Here is a 25,710-nt window from a genome sequence, read left to right as displayed (position 1 = left end):
TGAAGGAAGGGGGACCCCTTTCAAGGCCCGAGAGTGGGCTCTTGTCTAATACTCAGAAGTGAATTGTCCAAGGAGACACATGTGCTGACAAAGCAAGAGATTTTATTGGGAAAGGGCACCCAGGCAGAGAGCAATAGGGTAAAGTGATGGGGTTAGTTTCTGGGTTGTCTTTGGCCAATCATTCTGACTCAGAGTCCTTTCTAGTGGCGCACTCATTGCTCAGCCAAAATGGATGCCAGCAATAAGGATTCTGGGAAGTGGTCAGACATGTGGGATCTTCCTTTAACTTTTTCTGAACTCTTCCGATTAGTAGTGGCTTATTAGTTCCATGTTCCTTACTAGGACCTCCTGTCATAAAGTAACTCATACAAATGGTTACTATGGTGCCTGGCCAGGGTGGGCAGTTTCTATCAGTGTGCTTCCCAGAACACTACTGTTCTGGATAGGGACTCAGAGAGGTAGCTGGGGTGGAGGAAAATTAAAATAACAAAAAATAAATTAAAAAAGAAGGCTAGTATATATCTAATCATTTTATGGTCTGCACCTCTAATCGTCACCTTTATAACTAGGGCATGTATATCCAGACTTGTACTTTATAGTTTCTTTTTTCCTTCAAAATCTCATCTGTGTGTGTGAGGATAAGAGAGACAGACAAGATTTTCTTTCTGAGATTTTTAGCAGAGGAGAAATTTCTCTGGAGAACTTCCTCTTTTTTTAAAAAAACTGGCCCATTAAATTTTAGTGTTAAGTAATCTCACAATAAATGAAAAGTATTCACTAGAAAAAAGATAATTCAGTGTGATTTACCATTGTTTAATTCTGCTAGCCAAGCTGCACTTGTCCTGAAGAGCTACATAATTTATTCAAATGACCTGGGGCTTTAAAGTCAATCTTCCAGCAGAAAAAATTACTCTCTGCCCCGAGGAGAGTGAATTTTTTTGTGTTGTATTGTTCCTCCTGACTGACATTTATTTGACTCTCAAGTGTATTTACATTGTTGGCTTAATTTGGAGTTCTTTACTGAATCAATAATATGCTATGTTTTTCACTTCAAGTGGTATCAATATTATTATTCTTTTGCTTTTCCTTTTCTTTTTGCTTTTTTTCTCCCTTATCTCTCTGTAGTTACATAGTTTTTCTTTGACCTGTGAAAATTTTTACTCTTAATATTATAAAGAAACAGAGTAATTGTCCTTTAAATCTTCTGGGAAATGTGTGCCTCTTTAAACTTTATTTATGTCAGAACTTACTGTAATGAAGGACAAAAGCTCTAGACAAGGTCTCCTACTCCTCGGGGGTGTTCAAGGCCAGGTCTCCCGGAGGCAAGTCTGCAGTTTGTTCTCAAAAGTTTATAGCTCACCTCCTGGCTATTTCTTTAAAAGGGGAATGAGAGGGGGCTAGAAATAGAGCAGGGTGGGAATCTGACCCATCGTGACCACTCAGGAGGCCCTGGCCTGGAAAATTCCCCTGTACATGGTAAAAACAAACATTTGAAATGGACGGAGAAACCAGGCTTAAACAAAGAGTGAAACCAGTTCCCATTTAAACTCTCCTGCCGATAACCATATGTGCCCCCTCATTTGTTTTCCAAACATAAGTTTTCCATCATTTGGACAGAGCCTCAACCTGAATCTGTCCAGAACATAGGAAGAAAATATTTTGAGATTTCATAAAATGCTGTGTCTGTATATGAGGAGCATTTGCTCCATGTTCAAACAGTCTACTGAAAGAAATAGTATTGTGTAAACTTTTGAATCGTACTATATTTTTCAGGCAATGGTGACCTCTTCTTGCTGATCCCATCTGTCTGTGTACTATAGGATCAACTTCAAAATGAATGGAAAAAACAGACAAATATCAAAAGCCATCTGTTTTGTTTCATGTCATTTGTAATTTGTCTTTTGTAACCCATCCTCCCTTTGCTGTGTTACTTCTGTGGGACATTTACTTAGGTCCCCAGCAACCTCCTCAGAGCCTGCCTGCCCTCTTACTTCACCTGCAGCCTGCAGCCTGGCTAAGTGCACTCTTACTGCTCCCAGAAAAAAAAAATACGATCAGTAGAAATAATTGGAATCCTTTATACTCATGTAAGTGTCCTGGGTTCTCTGGTTATCTGTACTCACTGCAGTTAACTAGTCATACATTTTTCCTCCATTTTGGGAAGAAAATGAAAAATATTTTCTCCCATGCAACAATCCTTCAAACTCTTCCCCCCTTCTTCAGTGCTTTTGTAACAGCTTATGAATGGCCAGCAATGACTTTTTTGTAAATGTTGCATGTTTTCTTTTTGCCAGGACAAGGGTGAGATTAAAGGGCCAGCTAATACTGCTCCTGTACTGTGGAGGTTAAGACTGTGGGTGCTGACATTAGAGTGCCTTGGTTTCAAATCAAATGTTCCCATTTAATACCTATGTGATTTCAGAAAAGTTATTTAAACTCTGTGAGCCCTACTGTGCTGATTTTTTTTTAAATGGAGGTAATATTAATAGCTTATAATAGTACCTAGTATGTGCTAGGCACAATTTTTAAGCACTCTAAACATAACAACTCATTTAATTCTTATAACTCCATGATGTAGGTAATTAACATCATCCCCATTTCTCAGATGAGAAAACTGAGACATGAAGAAGGAAAGTAACTTGGCCATAGTCGTGGATTTACTAAGTGGTATAGCTGAGCTTGTGAACCAGGTAATTGGAACCCAGAGGCCATGTACATACACTGGTATGCTATATTGCCTATCTATTAAAAAGTATTAGTATAAAGCACTTAGCACAGTGTTTGGCAAATGGGAGTTATCGTCAACTGGTATAATCGCTACCATCACCTGTATTTATCTTTCTTTTGTCACTCTTGCTTCTACTATACTTATTATGTAAGGCTAAGCACCCTCAACCCCACAAAAAGAAAAACAACAGTAATCTGGGCTGCAATAGCTGCCTAATCCTTCTGATGTTGTATACTTTGCATTTAATTACAAATATGATAGAGACCCATGAAAGGAGACACTGCTTGTTAATATTTCTTTTAGAAGACATGAGAATTATATCCTTCCGGTCACTATCTCTCCAGCAAAAGCCAAAAAAAAATTGCTTAACAAAAGGGAGAAATTTTAGAAATGTTAGAATTCAAGTAAAGTTGCTGCTGTTCTTTTATTAAACAGGGGTAAAATTTTTCAAACAGTAATGAAAGTTGTAAAAGATGCTGGTAGAATTTAACTCTACTACTAGAATAAATTCCCTAGTCTCCACTCCTTAACTCATTTTAGAATGCCAGTATCAGGGTAAAAGAAAGAGAAAATTCTGCAAATAATTATATTCTTCTTTTAAAGTAAGCCACTAACTTCAAAATTCTCTAACACATTTGTGGAAACTTCATTTTTTTGTTTGAGATTTATTTGAATGAGCTGTTATGATTGGAGACAGTAAGAATTTCAGATTAATGTTTTGCAGCCAAAAAAAAAAAAAAAACCACTGGAAAGCTGGCAAGTGTTCATAAGTCAGACTTAGAATTATGTAGGTTGAAGACTCCCAGTGGACAGACGGAATATATAAGAAGGAAACCAGAGATCTGGTGCTATTACGTCCCTGACTCTAAGGGAACGAATAAGCACAAAATTAAAAGCATTCTTCAGCCTGAATTTTTAAGGTAGGTCTGCACAATTTATACATACTCTATTTGGAAAGTAAAACATACATTAAATGAAAAATTTTTTATGGATGTACTTTCCCTTTTTCCTGTATTTTAACACTGTATTTTGCAAAATTCCTAAATTATTAAACTACTGTTTCTCTTACAGGGGTGCACTTAAGAACGAAGCAAGCTGATTTATGATAACTAAGTTTTAAACACGAACGAGTAAGTCTTCAAGTAAGTTTATTTTAGATTCTTTCATGTTAATTTGTTAAGTCAAGATTATGAAAGAGTAAAGCTCTAAACGAAAGTGATGTTTGTTGTTTATTAAGAGATTCTTTGCTGATTACATTTTCACTGAGTAGTTTATTTATGTGTGTTTTGAAACTATCCAAAGGAATAGTCTTTCCCTTACTGTGTTTATCTTCAGCTAATTTTTTTTGTTTTAAAATAATGTTGCTATTAAAAATAACAGTATCACAAAAATCTGAATATTGGTTATAATATTCAAGAGCCAAATAGCACTGTTACTACTTAGCTGTTAAACTGAAAAAAAAAAAGCAAAGGAAAAAGTGATACAGTTATATTATGATTAATCATTGATGTTCAATTCTTATTTCATTGAACAACACAGTTTTTCCTACTTGACCCTAAATCCAATTTTGCTATTTTTTAGTTTTCTTTTCCTAATTAAAAAAAGAAGTAGCTTTTCTTTTATATGGATTAAACTTAAATATCCATATGTAAAAGTAATAGTCTCTATTAAAATGTGATGGGGGTTTTAAAAATATGCACATATTCCATAACTACCACTTAATTATATTATTATTGTGAAAACAATGGAAAAGTAGAACTATAGGTATTATTTTTAATTAGTAAAAACCAGCCATAACCCACCATCCCAATATGTTCCTTTTGCATATTCTCTTTAAGTCTTTTGTACACTTACTTATTTTTTCCATAGTTTATTTTACTTATTTCTCCATAGCTGGAATGATTTGTATATAATTAGTTAGTTGAATAAGGCATTTCTCTATGCAATAGTAGGCAGTGGTGTCGTTTCTAGAAAGTATACAGAGTGAGATATGTGCTCATGTGTTTTTGAAATGCTAACTTTCTTATTTCTTAGTTTCTTCTTATTTGTTTCACATATTTCCTATTCTAGCTAACCTTTTGAAATATTAATTTTCTTTAACCTTTTTGACAATAGAAAAGAAGGGCAAAAAGTAGTTTTGCTTAGAATTTTCAGTCTTGATGCCAGAATATCTTAATTTCTTGATGTTATTGAGAGAATTCTCTTCTCTTCTTCAACAAGTCCATTCTTATTTCAGAAGGCATACTTGTTTCCCAATATTTTCTATAATTGCCTACATTTTTTTGCTTTCAACAAACTTTTATAATACTAACAACTTGATAATATCTTAAATTCTGTATGTGTTCTACAAGTTCTTTTTTGTCCCCCAGAAGGTGTAAAACTTAGGAGCTGCTGACATTTCAATCAACATGAAGGCCGACTTCTCCCTTGCCACCATCAGCAAAAACATTACCAGCAGTCTTCACGTTGGATTTGTGAACATTTCCGGCAATGAGTCTACCTTTAATTGCTCACATAAGCCATCAGATAAGCATTTAGATGCAATTCCTGTTCTCTATTACATTATTTTTGGGGTTGGATTTCTTGTCAATACTATTGTGGTTACACTGTTTTGTTGTCAAAAAGGTCCTAAGAAGGTTTCCAGCATTTACATCTTCAACCTAGCTGTGGCTGACTTACTTCTTTTGGCTACTCTTCCTCTCTGGGCAACCTATTATTCTCATAGATATGACTGGATCTTTGGACCTGTAATGTGCAAAGTTTTTGGTTCTTTCCTGACCCTGAACATGTTTGCAAGCATTTTTTTTATCACCTGCATGAGTGTTGATAGGTACCAATCTGTCATTTACCCGTTTCTGTCTCAAAGAAGAAATCCCTGGCAAGCATCTTATATAGTTCCCCTTGTTTGGTGTATGGCTTGTCTGTCCTCATTGCCAACGTTTTATTTCCGGGATGTCAGAACAATTGAATATTTAGGGGTGAATGCTTGCATAATGGCTTTCCCACCTGAGAAGTATGCCCAATGGTCAGCTGGGATTGCTTTAATGAAAAATATCCTTGGTTTTATTATCCCTTTAATATTCATAGCAACATGTTATTTTGGAATCAGAAAACATCTACTGAAGACCAATAGCTATGGGAAGAATAGAATAACTCGTGACCAAGTTCTGAAGATGGCAGCTGCTGTTGTTCTGGCGTTCATCATTTGTTGGCTTCCCTTCCATGTTCTGACCTTCCTGGATGCTCTAGCTTGGATGGGTGTCATTAATAGCTGTGAAGTTATAGCAGTCATTGACCTGGCACTTCCTTTTGCCATTCTCCTGGGATTCACCAACAGCTGCATTAATCCCTTTCTATATTGTTTTGTTGGAAACAAGTTCCAACAGAAGCTCCGCCGTGTGTTTAGGGTTCCAATTACTTGGCTCCAAGGCAAGAGAGAGAATGGGTCATGTGGAAAAAGCAGTTCCTTTAGAGAAATGGAGACCTTTGTGTCTTAAACGTGAGAGTGGAATACATGTTATCAATATGGCTACTTGGCTTAAAAGATCTCCCTGAATTATCTTTTAATGGCTTTAGTAAAATAACAAATTTTTCCCCTTAATGTAATCTTTTCTCAGACTTCTAGAACAGGAAACCAAATGTACCTCTTAAGTTTTATCCTCCAGTGACTTTCAAAAATTGCCTCCTTTTTTTCCCTTCCTTGTCTATCTGTACAAGATGTCACTGGGGAGATGTATCTATAATCTAGAAGTAACTGGGAATTTATCTCAAATTATAATTAATAAGAAATTGTGAATGATGATTCGGGGTTTCAGATTTCTTTTTGAGAAGTTCTGAAGTCTTTGTTGATTTTTATATCTATTTTCATCAAGCTTTTCTCTTGAACCAAGGCCAGTCTTTTAATTAATTGCATTATTTACAAGATAGTATGCTAAAAGGAATGAGCACTTCTACTTTATGTTATGAATAATAATCTTTTTATATTTCACTTTAGCATAATTTTATATTTAAGATACAGCTACATATTGAGTAGGGCTAGGAATATAGTATAGATCACATGTACTCCTACATTTAACATGTATTTATAATCACAAAAAGTGAAATGTGTAATAACATAGATCTGCAATAAACAAATATCTGAGTGTTCACTAAAGTCTGAATAAACTTTTTAAATTTCTATTTATTTTAACTGTTTGAAGGTTTCTATGTCCTCTGATACTTTTTCAAAAACAATAACTAAAAACTATTTAGTGTATAAAATGTAACGGTCATTTTTTACATCCTTGACCTTTTTTTGGATTTGGTGCTTTGATTGATATATAGGAAGTTGACCTGAGTTTTATTATTGATGCTTTGGTTGTGGGTTGCTTCCCAAAATATTTGGGTGGCTGCTGTAACTCTTTAATTTGTAAGAAACCCTTAACTAGCATAGGAAAAGGTTATCTCAGAATGGAATTTTGATACTCAAGGAGGACAAAGAGATCCAGCAAATGACAAGTTTGGTGTCACACAGCAAACCTACCTGTCAGGGCAATGCAACATGGCTTAGAAAATATAAACCATGGGGTATACTTAAGTTACACCTGTGGATACTGTTTGTTCCAGAATTTATAGGATTCTGTGGAACTCTTCTATACCAGTGACTGGTGCATAGATCTCTCAACACTATTAGAACTCCTAAGTTTGAGAAATACCTGAAGCTGAGTTACCTAATTTAGAGCGTGAATCCTAATTTTAGAAGTTAAAGATTTCATTCTGCACCAGACCCATATTTTATCAGGTTATCTAGGACCTTCCTAGACCAGTACTGACCTCTAAGATAGAAGTAAAGTTTCAGAAGCTTGGCATCTCCGCCAGATTTCAGGGCTATAGATCCAACAATACTCTTGATCTACTTTCTGGGAAAGTCCTTATTTCATGTCATCTATTATTATCAATAAAAACAAATAGTTAAATGTATAACCAACTATGACTACATATTTTAAGTAACTTTGTAAAACATAAATAAAAGCTTTGATTGGAAGATCATGTGCACTTTACTTTTTTGTTGTAACTACCTCAAGTTATAGATTCTTACCTTGTCTTGTATCCTCATCTTCCTTACAATCCCCACTGATACTTCTTAGTTTTACCTTCCATCATTCCTTATCTGGCTTCTTGCTATACTCTTCTAGTCTCCCACTCTTGCGTCTTCAGCCATAATCCCTTATTAATTATCAAAGGAAAGCCCAGATTTCTTGCTATGGTCTACAAGACCACAAGAAATCTGATTTTTCCCTGCCTGTCTGACTTTTTTTCCCCCTCTGCCATCTCTTCTTACACTGTATGTTCAAGCATCACAAAAGGACTCAAACTGCTTTTTTTCAAGCCTACTGTTCTCTCATGCCTGTCTGCTTTTGCCCACACCACTCTGTTTCCTGAACACCCCTCCAATCATCCCTGACCCTCAGAATGTCTCACTCAACTAATGAACACAGCTTCCAATATTCAGCTCATATCAGTTCCTCTCCCACAATAACAATTATGATACTAATTATAATGCAAACCTCCCTCCCCTGGGTGTTCCCTTAATGAAAAGAATTATTTACCTAATCCTTGGGATTTTAAGACTGGCCTCCACTTCCTTGTTAATGAAAGTGTTAGTCACTCAGTCCTGTCTGACTCTTTGTGACCTCATGGTCTGTAGCCTGCCAAGCTCCTCTGTTCACGAAATTCTCCAGGCAAGAATACTGGAGTGGTTTGTCATTTCCTTTTCCAGGGGATCTTCCCAACTCAGGGATTGAACCCTGGTTTCCAGCATTGCAGGAAAATTCTTTACCGACTGAGCCACTAGAGGAAGCCAGTATTGATCCCTAAGTAATTATCTGAGGCTTGAACTACAGTGGTCTTTCCTGGGACTAAGAAGAAATGTCATTTGAGAAGATGGTGCATGAATATGTGAACTCTGATTGCAGGAATGTACAAAGGTATAAATGTCTTCTTTTCTCTTTGAAAATATAAATTTCATGTTAAGTTTCTCAGATAGCAAACAAAACTGTATTCTTCTCATTTTGGTTACCCCATTTCCAAGTATTACCTAATTCGCTTTCTTTTCCATGGTTCCACATTTATTCATCTCACCCACATAATGCCCAAGAACCACATAGTAATAACAATAATAGTTATTACTATTAGGTGAGCACTATATGATACATATTTTTATAAGTATTTTACTTGTATTGTCTCATTTTATTCCCCAAATGATTCAATTATTCTCATTTTACAAATAAGGACACTGAGGTACAGATGAGTTCATATTAATCTTTAAGTTTGTCTCTGATCAATGATCTGGGTAATCCTAACAGACGTATTTAGTAGTTTCAGTGAATCTTAGGCTACAAGCTGATATTTCAGAGACAGTCCTGCTCAGACTTTCAACTTTCTCCAAACCACACTGCTGCTGACATATCCATGACCACAGCAATAAAAGAGTACTGGGCAGGTGATATATTAGCACCTATGAAGAAAAAGAGAGAAAGCTAATGGATAAGGCTTTCTGCCTGGTTCTCCACTACCCTTTTCTCATGCTTCATGCTCTACAGAACTACATGAAGTAACCACTACTCCCTGCTCCCCGCTCTACCTCCACACAGAAAGCAAGACCCTCAAACATTTATTTTGAGGGACAAAAATGTTGACATCAATGTTAGTTTTGTGAAATAAGATTATATAGGATTACCAGAGAAATTCATCTCTTGCAATTTGCAAAATGAATATATATTTTTATTATGAAAAGTCAAGTATTAATTACAGTAAGTCCCCTACATATGAACCTTGAAGTTGCAAACTTTAAAAACTGCTAATGTGTGTTCACACATCCAATCACATGAGTTAGTTCAAATGTCTGGCATACATGGTCATGGGCATGCTTGTCTACAGTGATTGTACTTTTGTGTACTTTACTGTACACTACTATATAGAGTATAGTAGTACAGTATCTTTATTTTGAACCCAGGATGTCCGGAAGCAAGTGTAAAAGCAGCAGTGATGTAGCTGGTACTACTATATTTTTCAAGGTACTGCACTGTAAGATGAAAATGTTTTCTTTATTTTGTATGTGTTTTTTATGTATTATTTGTGTGAAAAAATATTATAAACCTATTGCAGTACAGTACTGTATAGCCAATTGTGTTAGGTGCGTATCTAGGATAACTTTGTTGGACTTATGAACAAATTGGACTTACAAACATGTTCTTAGAATTCATACATAGGTAGGGGATTTGCTGTATTTCTACATTTTATAATCTTAAATTAGATCTAAGTAAAATGTTTTGGAAAAATTCCTTTTTTCTGGTCTTTTGAGGTCTGTATCAAAATGAGAGGATAATCTAAAGGAAAGCACATTCTGTTTTGACTTTCTTTTCCCCACAGGGATTTGAGAATGGAAAACTGTTTGGTGGCTTCATTTATCAACAAAAGAAAAATCTAAACTGGGCAAGCTGAATTAACCACAGGAGGTAACTGAAACAAGAAAAGATTGAGACAATAAGGAAAATAAAGCACTTAATTATTTTGTTAATTCCTATATGAATTATATCAACAATGATGATTCACATAAAATAACAGAAATTCGTATGCTACCACACACAAAAAAATCACTTTTCCTGCAAAAAAAAACCAGTGGCCTACAGCTGAATGGACTAGCCTTCTAGACCTTGATGCTCACTTGCACAAAGGATTAACATCCTCAGAATAAGAATTTTTTCTTTTGAAATTCTTTCTTTTAGAAAGAGAGAGTTCTTTTTAAAATTAATAATAATTTATATGCATTTCTTACTAAGAATGAATACTTTCTCATTGTTGAAAATTTTAACTGTATAGATAATTAGCCACAGACAAAATCACTGTTAGTAGCACTGAAATCATTCACCTCAGGTTGGGACTTGAACCCACATGGCTGGGACTCAAATCTGGTCAAAACCCAGTTTGGGACTCTAACCCATGTGCCCAAGGCTCAAATCTGGCCAAAACTCATGGTCTTTCCAACTGAGATAACATACTTGGTTTCAGGACTTAATGAAGCTCAGGTTCTTGATGTCTTATCACAGAAAGAATTCAGTGACAGACAAAGTAATAGGTAAGAAGTGGATTTATTTAGAGAGAAACACACTCCATAGAGAAGGGTATGGGCTATCACAGAGGGCAAGAGTAACCTCAAAATGTGGTGTGGTTAGCTTTTATGGGCTAGGCAATTTCATGAGCTAATGAATGGAAGAATTATTCTAATTATATTGGGGCCAAATTAAACTTAAAAGCTTTTGCACCACAAGAGAAAACATCAATAACAATAAAAACGACAACCTACTGAATGGGAGAAAATATTTGCAAATCAGATGACCAACAAGGGGTTAATATTCAAAATATATAAACAGTTTATACAACTCAATATCAAAAAACAACCCAACTTAAAAAATGGGCAGAATACCTGAATAAACATTTTTCCAAAAAAGAAACACAGATGTCCAACAGGCACATGAAAAGATTTTCAACATCACTCATCATCAGGGACATGCAAATAAAAAGCACAATGAGCTATGACCTTACACCTGTCAGAATGGCTATCATCAGAAAATCCACAAATAAATGTTGACAAGGATGTGGAGAAAAGGTAACAATTGTCCACTGTTGGTGGGAATGTAAATTGGTACAGTTACTATGAAAAACAGTAGGGAGTTTCCTCAAAAAATTAAAAATACAATTACCATATAATCTAGCAATTCCATTCCTCAGTGTCTGACTCTTTGCGACCCCATGAATCGCAGCACGCCAGGCCTCCCTGTCCATCACCAACACCCGGAGTTCACTCAGACTCAAGTCCATCGAGTCCGTGATGCCATTCAGCCATCTCATACTTGGTCGTCCCCTTCTCCTCCTGCCCCCAATCCCTCCCAGCATCACAGTCTTTTCCAATGAGTCAACTCTTCGCATGAGGTGGCCCAAATACTGGAGTTTCAGCTTTAGCATCAGTCCTTGCAAAGAAATCCCAGGGTTGATCTCCTTCAGAATGGACTGGTTGGATATCCTTGCAGTCCAAGGGACTCTCAAGAGTATTCTCCAACACCACAATTCAAAAGCATCAATTCTTCGGCACTCAGCCTTCTTCACAGTCCAACTCTCATATCCATACATGACTACTGGAAAAACCATAGCCTTGACTAGACGGACCTTAGTCAGCAAAGTAATCTCTCTGCTTTTGAATATGCTATCTAGTTTGGTCATAACTTTTCTTCCAAGGAGTAAGCATCTTTTAATTTCATGGCTGCAATCAACATCAGCTGTGATTTTGGAGCCCAAAAAATTAAGTCTGACACTGTTTGCAATGTTTCTCCATCTATTTCCCATGGAGTGATGGTACTGGATGCCATGATCTTCATTTTCTGAATGTTGAGCTTTAAGCCAACTTTTTCACTCTCCTCTTTCACTTTCATCAAGAGGCTTTTTAGCTCCTCTTCACTTTCCGCCATAAGGGTGCTGTCATCTGCATATCTGAGTTTATTGATATTTCTCCTGGCAATCTTGAGTCCAGCTTGTGTTTCTTCCAGTCCAGTGTTTCTCATGATGTACTCTGCATAGAAGTTAATTAAGCAGGGTGACAATATACAGCCTTGACATACTCCTTTTCCTATTTGGAACCAGTCTGTTGTTCCATGTCCAGTTCTAACTGTTGCTTCCTGGCCTGCATACAGATTTCTCAAGAGGCAAGTTAGGTGGTCTGGTATTCCCATTCCTCTCAGAATTTTCCACAGTTTATTGTGATCCACACAGTCAAAGGCTTTGGCATAGTCAATAAAGCAGAAATAGATGTTTTTCTGGAACTCTCTTGCTTTTTTGATGATCCAGCAGATGTTGGCAATTTGATCTCTGGTTCCTCTGCCTTTTCTAAAACCAGCTTGAACACCAGGGAGTTCACAGTTCACGTATTGCTGAAGCCTGGCTTGGAGAATTTTGAGCCTTACTTTACTAGCATGTGAGATGAGTGCAATTGTGTGGTAGTTTGAGCATTCTTTGGCATTGCCTTTCCTGGGATTGGAATGAAAACTGACCTTTTCCAGTCCTGTGGCCACTGCTGAGTTTTCCAAATTTGCTGGCATATTGAGTGAAGCCCTTTCACAGCATCATCTTTCAGGATTTGAAATAGCTCAACAGGAATTCCATCACCTCCACTAGCTTTGCTCGTAGTGATGCTTCCTAAGGCCCACTTGACTTCACATTCCAGGATGTCTGGCTCTAGATGAGTGATCACACCATTGTGATTATCCAGGTCATGAAGATCTTTTTGTACAGTTCTTCTGTGTATTCTTGCCACCTCTTCTTAATATCTTCTGCTTCAAGCCCATCTTTGCATGAAATGTTCCCTTGGTATCTCTAATTTTCTTGAAGAGATCTCTAGTCTTTCCCATTCTGTTCTTTTCCTCTATTTCTTTGCATTGATCGCTGAAGAAGGCTTTCTTATCTCTTCTTGCTATTGTTTGGAACTCTGCATTCAGATGCTTATATCTTTCCTTTTCTCCTTGGCTTTTTGCTTCTCTTCTTTTCACAGCTATTTGTAGGGCTTCCCCAGACAGCCATTTTGCTTTTTTGCATTTCTTTTCCATGGGGATGGTCTTGATCCCTGTCTCCTGTACAGTGTCATGAACCTCTGTCCATAGTTCATCAGGCACTCTATCTATCAGATCTAGGCCCTTAAATCTATTTCTCACTTCCACTGTATAATCATAAGGGATTTGATTTAGGTCATACCTGAATGGTCTAGCGGTTTTCCCCACTTTCTTCAATTTGAGTCTGAATTTGGTAATGAGGAGTTCATGATCTGAGCCACAGTCAGCTCCTGGTATAGACTCACAGAGAACAAACTACTAGTTACCAGTGGGGCAAGGGCAACATAGGGGTAGGGGATTAAGTGATACAAACTACTATGCACAAAATAAATAAGTTTCAAGTATATATTGTAGAGAACAGAGAGTATAGCCAATACTTAATGATAACTTTAAATACTATATTGTTGTTTTGTTCAGTCGCTCAGTCGTTTCCAACTCTTTGCAACCACATGGACTGCAGCATGCCAGGCTTCCCTGTCCTTCACCATCTCCCAGAAATGGTGATCTCCCTCTCAAACTCATGTCCATTGAGTCAGTGATGCCATCCAACCATCCCATCCTCTGTCATCCTCTTCTCCTCCTACCTTCAATCTTTCCCAGCATCAGGGTCTTTTCCCATGAGTCAGCTCTTTTCATCAGATGACCAAAGTATTGGAGCTTCAGCCTCAGCATCAGTCCCACCAATGAATATTCAGGATTGATTTCCTCTAGAATTGATTGGTTTTATCTCCTTGAAGTCCAAAAGACTCTCAAGAGTCTTTTCCAACACCACAATTCAAAAGCATCAATTCTTCAGCACTCAGCCTTCTTTATGGTCCAACTCTCACAACCATACATGACTACTGGAAAAATCATAACTTTGACTATAGGGACCTTTGCCAGCAAAATAATGTCTCTGCTTTTGAAGATGCTATCTAGGTTTATAAAAATTTTGAATTATTATGTTGTATTCATAAAACTAATATTAATATAATATTGTAAATCAACTACACCTTAATTTAAAAAAGACAAAAAGCAAAAAAAAAAAGAAAGAAAGAAAAAACAAAAAAACGGAAAGGAAGGAAGGAAGTTCTAGCCACAACAATTAGGCATGAAAAAGATATAAACGGCATGCATGCTAAAAAGGAAGAGGTAAAACTATCACTACTTGCAATGATAACATGAAAACCTTGCTGTTGCTGCTAAGTTGCTTCAGTTGTATCCGACTCTGTGCGACCCCATAGATGGCAGCCCATCAGGCTCCCCTGTCCCTGGGATTCTCCAGGCAAGAATACTGGAGTGGGTTGCCATTTCCTTCTCCAATGCATGAAAGTGAAAAGTGAAAGTGAACTCACTCAGTCTTGTCTGACCCTCACCCACCCCATGGACTTCAGCCTTCCAGGCTCCTACATCCATGGGATTTTCCAGGCAAGAGTACTGGTGTGGCGTGCCATTGCCTTCTCCAATGAAAACCTTAGATCTTTTTTTTTTTTTAAGTTATAACTAAGAAACAAATTCACTAACATTACAGGATACAAAATACGCAAAAAGTTTGTTCAGTCGCTCCGTCATGTCCGACTCTGCAATCCCATGAATGGCAGCATGCCAGGTTTCCTTGTCCTTCACTATCTCCCAGAGTTTGTTCAAACTCAAATCTATTGAGTAGGTGATGCCATCCAACCATCTCATCCTCTGTCATCCCTTTCTCCTCTTGCCCTCAGTCTTTCCCAGCATCAGGGTCTTTTCCACTGAGTCAGCTCTTTACATCGGGTAGCCAAAGTATTAGAGCTTCAGCTTGAGCATCAGTCCTTCCAGTGAATATTTGGGGTTGATTTTCCCTATGATTGACTAGTTTGATCTCCTTGCTGAAAATCCAAGGGACACTCAAGATCATGAGCTCCTTATTGCAAAATTCAGACTTAAATTGAAGAAACTAGGCCATTCAGCTACGACCTAAATCAAATCCATTATGCAAAGAGCTGTTGTGCCTTTTTACACGAATAACACGTTATCAGACAGAGAAACTAAGAAAACAATCCCATTTACAATTGCATCAAGAAGAATAAACACCTAGGAATAAATTTAACCAAAAGATAAAGACCTGTATGTTGAAAACTACAAAATATTAATGAAATAAATGGAAGATACAAATGAATGGAAATATATTCTGTGCTCATGGATTAGAAGAATTGATATTGTTAAAATGTGCATATTACCCAACGCAATCTACAGATTTACTACAATCCCTATCAAAACTTCAATGACATATTTCAAAGAAATAGAACACAAATTATAAAATTTATATGGAACAACAAAAGACCCTGAATAGCCAAAGCAATCTTGAGAAAGGAGAATAAAGCTGGATGGAGGCAACATCTTTCCTGATTTCAAGCTATATTATAAAGCTATAGTAATTTAAAAAGTACAGTGTTGGCATGAAACAGACAATGGAACAGACTAGAGAGCCCAGAAATAACATTGTGCATATATGTCAATTAATTTATAATGAAGGAGAAAAGACTATATAATGGGGAAAGGACAGACTTTTCAATAAATGTTGGGAAAACTCGACAGCCACATGCAAAAGAATTAATTTAGACCACTATCTTATACTAGACACAAAAATTAACCCAAAATGGATTAGTAAGACCCATAAGACCTGAAATGATAAAATTCTTAGAAGAAAAATTTAGGTAGTAACTCCTAATCTTGGTGACAATTGTTTTTGAATCTGATACCAAAAGCAAAACTAACAAAAGCAAAAATACTACATCATACTAAAAAGCCTCTGCACAGTGAAGGAAACAATCAACAAAATTAAAAGGCAACATACTGGGGGCGGTCCTAAGATGGCAGAGGAATAGGACGGGGAGACCACTTTCTCCTTCACAAATTCCTCAAAAGAACATTTCAACGCTGAGCAAACTCCACAAAACAACTTCTGAATGCTGGCAGAGGACATCAGGCACCCAGAAAAGCAGATCATTGTCTTCAAAAACAGGTAGGAAAAAATATAAAAGATGAAAAAAGAGACAAAGGAGGTGGGGAGGGAGCTCCGTCCTGGGACGGGAAGCCCGTCCCGGGAAGGGAATTTTAAGAAGAGAGGTTTCCAAACACCAGGAAACACTCTCCCTGCCGAGTCTGTGGCGAGCCTTGGAAGCACAGAGGGCAACATAACAGGAAGGAAAAATAAATAAATAATTAAAACCAACAGATTAAAAGCCCAACAGTAACTCCTCCAGTGGAAAAGCAGCACAGACGCCTGCATCCACCACTAGCAAGTGGGGGCAGGGCAGGGAGGCACGGGAGGCACGGGCTGCAGTGCTTTTTAAGAATCGGGCAGGAATACCCTGCGCGTAACCAGAACGAACTAACTTGGGCTAGCAAACCAGACTGTGGGATAGCTACCACGGGAAAAGCTTGAACATAAGACACCGCTAGGACCATGCACAGAACAAAGGACGGAACGGAAATAGCCAGCTGCAGACCATCCCCCGCCGGGGACAGGCAGCCAGAGCCGTAAGGGCTGGAAAGGGGCAATCGTAGCTCTGCAGAGACTTTACCTACCAAACTGCAAGCAGGCTTCTTTGCTAAGACTTCTGGGGGTGCTGGACAGTCACCATCTGCCTCACAAGGGGTGCCAGCAGTACACCCAGAAAACTGAGCAGCAGAGACAAGAAAGGCGACAAGTCACAGTGACCACGCTCGCCAAACAGCTGAGATACTCGGACCTGGGAAGGGCACAAAACACAGTCCCAACCAAATCTGCACCTCTGAGGGCTACCTGAGTGATGAACCTGAGCGGCTTAGACCGGGGAGGTGCATGCAGCCTAGGGCCGGCCTCAGACGGTTCCCGGCTAACCATTGTAGAGCGGAGTGGTTTGTGCGCCGCGAGCAGGGACAGGCCCAGAGGGGCCGAGACACTGCATGCACACGACAGTGCTATTTGTTTGCAGCATCCCTCCCTCCCCACAGCGCAACTGAAAAATTGAGCCTAAAAAAAAAAGTGTCCACCACCACCCCCCCATGTCAGGACGGAAATCAGACACTGAAGAGACCAGCAAACAGAAGAAGTTAAACAGAGGTAACCGCCCTGGAAGTGACCCCACACTGCCCACAACACCAGAGAAAGGACCAGATATATCTTTACTATTTTTACAATCATTCCTTTTTGTTTTGTTTTATTTTTGTTGTTGTTGTTGTTGATGATGCTATTGCGGGGTTGTTTTTTCTTCTTTTCTTTTTCTTCTTCTTCTTTTTTTTTTTTTCTAACTTTTAAAAATTGTTAAGTCCTCTATTTCTCCTCTAATTTTTATTTCTATAACCTACTATTACTTTTCAAAAAAAAGACTATTTTTTAAAGCAAACACCATATATAGTCTTTGTGTGGTTGTTGTTGGTGTTTTTTAATAATTCTTGTGGCTTTGGTTTTTTTTGTTTGTTTTCTTGTTTTTTTTTTTCTTTTTCTTTTTTCCTTCTTCTTCTTTTCTTTAATATTGTATTTTTGAAAATCCAACCTCTACTCTAGATTTTTAATCTTTGCTTTTTGGTTTTTGTTGTCAATTTTGTACATTTAAAAACCCAAACTTCACTACCCAATTTTACCCGAGAGCGAGATTACTGGCTTGACCACTCTCTCCTCCTTTGGACTCTCCTTTTTCTCCACCAGGTGACCTCTGTCTTTTCCCTCCCCCTTCTCTTCTCTATCCAACTCTGTGAATCTCTGTGTGTTCCAGATGGTGGAGAACACCTAAGGAACTGGTTACTGGCTGGATTTGTCTCTCTCCTTTTCATTTCCCTCTTTTATTCTCCTGGCCAGCTCTGTCTACTTCCTCCCTCTCCTCTTCCCTGTATAACTCCGTGAGTACCTCTGAGCAGTCCAGACTGTGGAGCGCACATAAGGAAGTGATTACTGGCTAGCTTGCTCTCTCCTCTTTTGATCTCACCGCATCTCATTCCAGTCACCTCTAACTACCCCTCCCTCTTCTCTTCTCCATGTAACTCAGTGAACCTCTCTGGGTGTCCCTCAATGTGGAGAAACTTTTCATCTTTAACCTAGATGTTTTATCCTCAGTGCTGTATAGATGGAGAAGTCTAGAGGCTACTGTAAAAATAAAACTGAAAACCAGAAGGAGGAGGCTTAAGTCCAAAGCCTGAGAACATCAGAGAACTCCTGAATGCAGGGAACATTAATCAATAGGAGCTCATCAAACGCCTCCATACCTACACTGAAACCAAGCTCCACCCAAGGGTCAACAAGTTCCAGAGCAAGACATACCATGCAAATTCTCCAGCAACACAGGAACACACCCCTGAGCTTCAATATACAGGCAGCTCAAAGTTACTCCAAAACCACTGATGTCTCATAACCCATTACTGGTCACTCCATTGCACTCCAGAGAGAAGAAACCCAGCTCCACCCACAGGAACTCCAACACAATCCTCCCTAACCAGGAAACTTTGACAAGCCACTGATACAACCCCACCCACAGTAAGGAAGCTCCATAATAAAGAGAACTCCACAAATTCCCAGAATATAGAAAGGCTACCCCAAATACAGCAATATAACCAAGATGAAGAGACAGACGAATACTCAGCAGATAAAGGAACAGGAGAAATGCACACCAAACCAAACAAAAGAGGAAGAGATAAGGAATCTACCTGACAAAGAATTCTGAATATTGATAGTGAAAATGATCCAAAATCTTGAAATCAAGATGGAATCACAGATAAATAGTCTGGAGACAAGGATTGAGAAGATGCAAAAAAGGTTTAACAAGGACCTAGAAAAAATAAAAAAGAGTCAATATATAATGAATAACGCAATAAATGAGATCAGAAACACTCTGGAGGCAACAAATAGTAGAATAACGGAGGCAGAATATAGGATTAGTGAAATAGAAGATAGAATGGTAGAAATAAATGAATCAGAGAGGAAAAAAGAAAAACGAATTAAAAGAAATGAGGACAATCTCAGAGACCTCCAGGACAATATGAAATGCTCTAACATTCAAATTATAGGAGTCCCAGAAGAAGACAAAAAGAAAGACCATGAGAAAATCCTTGAGGAGATAATATTTGAAAACTTCCCTAAAATGGGGAAGGAAATAGTCACCCAAGTCCAAGAAACCCAGAGAGTTCCAAATAGGATAAACCCAAGGTGAAACACCCCAAGACTCATATTAATCAAATTAACAAAGATCAAACACAAAGAACAAATATTAAAAGCAGCAAGGGAAAAACAACAAATAACACACAAGGGGAATCCCATAAGGATAACAGCTGATCTTTCAATAGAAACTCTTCAGGCCAGGAGGGAATGGCAAGACATACGTAAAGTGATAAAAGAAAATAACCTATAGCCCAGATTACTGTACTCAGCAAGGATCTCATTCAAATATGACGGAGAAATCAAAAGCTTTACAGACAAGCAAAAGCTGAGAGAATTCAGCACCACCAAACCAGATCTCCAACAAATGCTAAAGGATATTGTCTAGACAGGAAACACAAAAAGGGTGTATAAACCCGAACCCAAAATAATAAAGTAAATGGTAATGGGATCATACTTATCAATAATTACCTTAAACGTAAATGGTTGCATGCCCCAACCAAAAGGCAAAGACTGGCTGAATGGATACAAAAAGAAGACCCCTCTATATGCTGCTTACAAGAGACTCACCTCAAAACAAGGGACACATACAGACTGAAAGCGAAGGGCTGGAAAAAGATATTCCATGCAAATAGAGACCAAAAGAAAGCAGGAGTGGCAATACTCATATCCGATAAAATAGACTTTAAAACAAAGGCTGTGAAAAGAGACAAAGAAGGCCACTACATAATGATCAAAGGATCAATCCAAGAAGAAGATATAACAATTATAAATATATATGCACCCAACATAGGAGCACCGCAATATGTAAAACAAATGCTAACAAGTATGAAAGGGGAAATTAACAATAACACAATAATAGCGGGAGACTTTAATACCCCCACTCACACCTATGGACAGATCAACTAAACAGAAAATTAACAAAGAAACACAAACTTTAAATGACACAATAGACCAGTTAGACCTAATTGATATCTATAGGACATTTCACCCCAAAACAATGAATTTCAACTTTTTCTCAAGCACACACAGAACCTTCTCCAGCATAGACCACATCCTAGGCCATAAATCAAGCCTTAGTAAATTCAAAAAATTGAAATCATTCCAGGGATCTTTTCTGACCACAATGCAGTAAGATTAGATCTCAATTACAGGAGAAAACCTACTAAAAATTCCAACATATGGAAGCTGAATAACACGCTGCTGAATAACCAACAAATCACAGAAGAAATCAAAAAAGAAATCAATATATGCATAGAAATGAATGAAAATGAAAACACGACAACCCAAAACCTGTGGGACACTGTAAAAGCACTGCTAAGGGGAAGATTCATAGCAATACAGGCTTACCTCAACAAACAAGAAAAAAGTCAAATAAATAACCTAACTCTACACCTAAAGCAACTAGAAAAGGAAGAAATGAAGAACCCCATGGTTAGTAGAAGGAAAGAAATCATAAAAAAAAAAAAAATAGGGCAGAAATAAATGCAAAAGAAACAAAAGAGACCATAGCAAAAATCAACAAAGCCAAAAGCTGGTTCTTTGGGAGGATAAATAAAATTGACAAAGCATTAGCCAGACTCATCAAGAAACAAAGGGAGAAAAATCAAATCAATAAAATTAGACATGAAAATGGAGAGATCACAACAGACAACACAGAAATACAGAGGATCATAAGAGACTACTATCAGCAATTATATGCCAATAAAATGGACAACGTGGAAGAAATGGACAAATTCTGAGAAAAGTACAACTTTCCAAAACTGAACCAGGAAGAAATAAAAAATCTTAACAGACCCATCACAAGTACAGAAATTGAAACTGTAATCAGAAATCTTCCAGCAAACAAAAGCCCAGGTCCAGACGGCTTCACAGCTGAATTCTACCAAAAATTTAGAGAAGAGCTGACACCTATCCTACTCAAACTCTTCCATAAAATTGCAGAGGAAAGTAAACTTCCACACTCATTCTATGAGGCCACCATCATCCTAACACCAAAACCTGACAAAGATGCTACAAAAAAAGAAAACTACAGGCCAATATCACTGATGAACATAGATGCAAAAATCCTCAACAAAATTCTAGCAATCAGAATCCAACAACACATTAAAAAGATCATACACCATGACCAAGCGGGCTTTATCCCAGGGATGCAAGGATTCTTCAATATCTGCAAATCAATCAATGTAATTCACCACACTAACAAATTGAAAAATAAAAGCCATATGATTATCTCAATAGATGCAGAGAAGGCCTTTGACAAAATTCAACATCCATTTATGATAAAAAGAAAAAAAAAACTCTCCAGAAAGCAGGAATAGAAGGAACATACCTCAACATAATAAAAGCTATATATGACAAACCCACAGCAAACATTACCCGCAATGGTGAAAAATTGAAAGCATTTTCCCTAAAGTCAGGAACAAGACAAGGGTGCCCACTTTCACCACTACTATTCAACATAGTTCTGGAAGTTTTGGCCACAGCAATCAGAGAAGAAGAAATAAAGGGAATCCAAACTGGAAAAGAGGAAGTAAAACTCTCACTGTTTGCAGATGACATGATCCTCTACATAGAAAACCCTAAAGACTCCATCAGAAAATTACTAGAGCTAATCAATGAATATAGTAAAGTTGCAGGATATTAAATCAACACACAGAAATCCCTCACATTCCTATACAGTAATAATGAGAAAATTGAAAGAGAAATTAAGGAAACAATTCCATCACCATTGCAACGAAAATAATAAAATACTTAGGAATATATCTACAAAAAGAAACTAAAGACCTATATATAGAAAACTATAAAACACTGATGAAAGAAATCAAAGAGGACACTAATACATGGAGAAAAGTACTGAGTACATGGATAGGAAGAATCAATATGGTGAAAATGAGTATACTACCCAAAGCAATCTATAGATTCAATGCAATCCCTATCAAGCTACCAACAGTATTTTTCACAGAACTAGAAGAAATAATTTCACAATTTGTATGGAAATGCAAAAAACCTCAAATAGCCAAAGCAATCTTGAGAAAGAAGAATGGACTGGAGGAATCAACCTGCCTGACTTCAGGCTCTACTACAAAGCCAGTCATCAAGACAGTATGGTACTGACACAAAGACAGAAATATAGATCAATGGAACAGAATAGAAAGCCCAGAGATAAATGCACACACCTATGGACACCTTATCTTTGACAAAGGAGGCAAGAATATACAATGGCTTGAAGACAATCTCTTTAACAAGTGGTGCTGGGAAAACTGGTCAACCACTGTAAAAGAATGAAACTAGAACACTTTCTAACACCATACACAAAAATAAACTCAAAATGGATTAAAGATCTAAATGTAAGACCAGAAACTATGAAACTCCTAGAGGAAAACATAGGCAAAACACTCTCTGACATAAATCACAGCAGGAGCCTCTATGACCCATTTTCCAGAATAATGGAAATAAAAGCAAAAATAAACAAATGGGACCTAAAGAAAATTAAAAGCTTCTGCACAACAAAGGAAACTCTAAGCAAGGTGAAAAGACAGCGTTCAGAATGGGAGAAAATAATAGGAAATGAAGCAACAGACAAAGAATTAATTTCAAAAATATACAAGCAACTCCTGAAGCTCAATTCCAGAAAAATAAATGACCCAATCAAAAAATGGGCCAAAGAACTAAACAGACATTTCTCCAAAGAAGACATACAGATGGCTAATAAACACATGAAAAGATGCTCAAAATCACTCATTATCAGAGAAATGTGTGGTACCATTTCACCCTGGTCAGAATGGCTGTTATCGCAAAGTCTACAAGCAGTAAATGTTCGACAGGGTGTGGAGAAAAGGGAAACCTCTTACACTGTTGGTGGGAATGCAAACTAGTACAGCCACTATGGAGAACAATGTGGAGATTCCTTAAAAACCTGGAAATAGAACTGCCATATGACCCAGCAATTCCACTGCTGGGCATGCACACTGAGAAAATCAGAATTGAAAGAGACATGTATACCCCAGTGTTCATTGCAGCACTGTTTACAATAGCCAGGACATGGAAGCAACCTAGATGTCCATCAGCAGACAAATGGATAAGAAAGCTGTGGTACATATACACAATGGAGTATTACTCAGCCATTAAAAAGAATACATTTGATCAGTTCTAATGAGGTGGATGAAACTGGAGCCTATTATACAGAGTGAAGTAAGCCAGAAAGAAAAACACCAATACAGTATACTAACGCATATATATGGAATTTAGAAAGATGGTAATGATAACCATGTATGCAAGACAGCAAAAGAGACACAGATGTATAGAAGTCTTTTGGACTCTGTGGGAGAGTGCGAGTGTGGAATGATTTGGGAGAACGGCATTGAAATATGTATAACATCATATGTGAAACTAATTGCCAGTCCACATTTGAATCATCATACAGGATGCTCGGGGCTGGTGCACTGGGATGACCCAGAGGAATGGTATGGGAAAGGAGGTGGGAGGGGGGTTCAGGATGGGGAACACATATACACCCGTGGCAGATTCATGTTGATGTATGGCAAAACCAATACAATATTGTAAACTAATTAGCCACCAATTAAAATAAATTTATATTTTAAAAAATTTAAAAAAAAACAGACAAAAAGCATCTGAGAAGATTGGGATTACAGGCAATTTTTTTCTACTTCTGGATTGCCAAGTTTCTGCATTGAATATTTCTTAGTTTTATAGTTCTTTAAAAAAGGTTTATTTTTTTATGAAAAATCGCTCCCAGAGTAATAATGCAAATAATTTATATTCTCACAACTATTATTAGTAGAGGTAATGGAACATCTTTACCATGGAACATTTTGGAACAGCTTCAAAATCACTGCAGATGGTGACTGCACCCATTAAAATAAAGATGCTTGCTCTTTGGAAGAAAAGCTATGACAAACCTCAATTCAGTTCAGTTCAGTCACACAGTCGTGTCCAACTCTTTGCGACCCCATGAACCACAGCACGCCAAGCCTCCCTGTCCATCACCAACTGCCAGAGTCCACCCAAAACCATGTCCATTGAGTTGATGATGCCATCCAACCATCTCATCCTTTGTAGTCCTCTTCTCTTCCTGCCCTCAATCTTTCCCATCATCAGGGTCTTTTTAAATCAGTCAGCTCTTCTCATCAGGTGGCCACAGGATTGGACTTGCAGCTTCAAAATCAGTTCTATAAATGAACACCCAGTTCTGATCTCCTTTAGTATGGACTGGTTGGATCTCCATGCAGTCCACAGGACTCTCAAGGGTCTTCTCCAACACCACAGTTCAAAAGCATCAATTCTTTGGTGCTCAGCTTTCTTTATAGTCCAACTCTCACATCCATACATGACCACTGGAAAAACCATAGCCTTGCCTAGATGGACCTTTGTGGACAAAGTAATGTCTCTGCTTTTGAATATACTATCTAGGTTGGTCATAACTTTTCTTCCAAGGAGTAAGCACCTTTTAATTTCATGGCTGGAATCACCATCTGCAGTGATTTTGGAGCCCCCCCAAAAAATAAAGTCAGCCACTGTTTCCACTGTTTCCCCATCTATTTGCCATGAAGTGATGGGACTGGATGCCATGATCTTAGCTTTCTGAATGTTGAGCTTTAAGCCAACATTTTCACTCTCCTCTTTCACTTTCATCAAGAGGCTCTTTAGTTCTTCTTCACTTTCTGCCATAAGGGTGGTGTCATCTGCATATCTAAGGTTATTGATATTTCTCCCAGCAATCTTGATTCTAGCTTGTGCTTCCTCCAGCCCAGCGTTTCTCATGATGTACTCTGCATATAAGTTAAATAAATAGGGTGACAATATACAGCCTTGACACACACCTTTTCCTATTTGGAACCAGTTTGTTGTTCCATGTCCCATTCTGACTGTTGCTTCCTGACCTGCATACAGGTTTCTCATGAGGCAGGTCAGGTGGTCTGGCATTTCCATCTCTTTCAGGAACAAGAGATCAAATTGCCAACATCTGCCGGATCATCAAAAAACAAGAGAGTTACAGAAAAACATCTATTTCTGCTTTATCAACTATGCCAAATCTTTGACTGTGTGGATCACAATAAACTGTGGAAAATTCTGAAAGAGATGACAAACCTAGATCACATATTAAAAAGCAGAGACATTACTTGTCAACAAGGTCTGTTTAGTCAAAACTATGGTTTTTCCAGTAGTCATGTATGGATGTGAGAGTTGGACTGTGAAGAAAGCTGAGCACCGAAGAATTGATGCTTTTGAACAGT

At 37.8% G+C, this 25,710-nt stretch overlaps 1 protein-coding gene across 1 annotated transcript; it reads left to right on the top strand.

Moving 5' to 3' along the window:
• Positions 1 to 5,103: 5,103 nt before the first annotated feature.
• On the top strand, positions 5,104 to 6,911 carry AGTR2 (angiotensin II receptor type 2). Its single transcript, XM_040265125.1, has one exon. The coding sequence runs from the start codon at positions 5,137 to 5,139 to the stop codon at positions 6,223 to 6,225; it is 1,089 nt and encodes a 362-aa protein (XP_040121059.1). The 5' UTR covers positions 5,104 to 5,136; the 3' UTR covers positions 6,226 to 6,911.
• Positions 6,912 to 25,710: the final 18,799 nt, after the last annotated feature.

The sequence above is a fragment of the Oryx dammah genome, unplaced genomic scaffold (assembly GCF_014754425.2).
Source record: "Oryx dammah isolate SB20612 unplaced genomic scaffold, SCBI_Odam_1.1 HiC_scaffold_23, whole genome shotgun sequence".
NCBI classification, from domain to species: Eukaryota; Metazoa; Chordata; class Mammalia; order Artiodactyla; family Bovidae; genus Oryx; species Oryx dammah.
Note: the sequence above shows the minus strand (reverse complement) of the source record. Positions and strands in the feature narration are given on the sequence as shown.

Coding starts and splice junctions, on each gene's coding strand:
- AGTR2 (XM_040265125.1), top strand. CDS start 5,137: ATGAAGGCCGACTTCTCCCTTGCCACCATCAGCAAAAACATTACCAGC.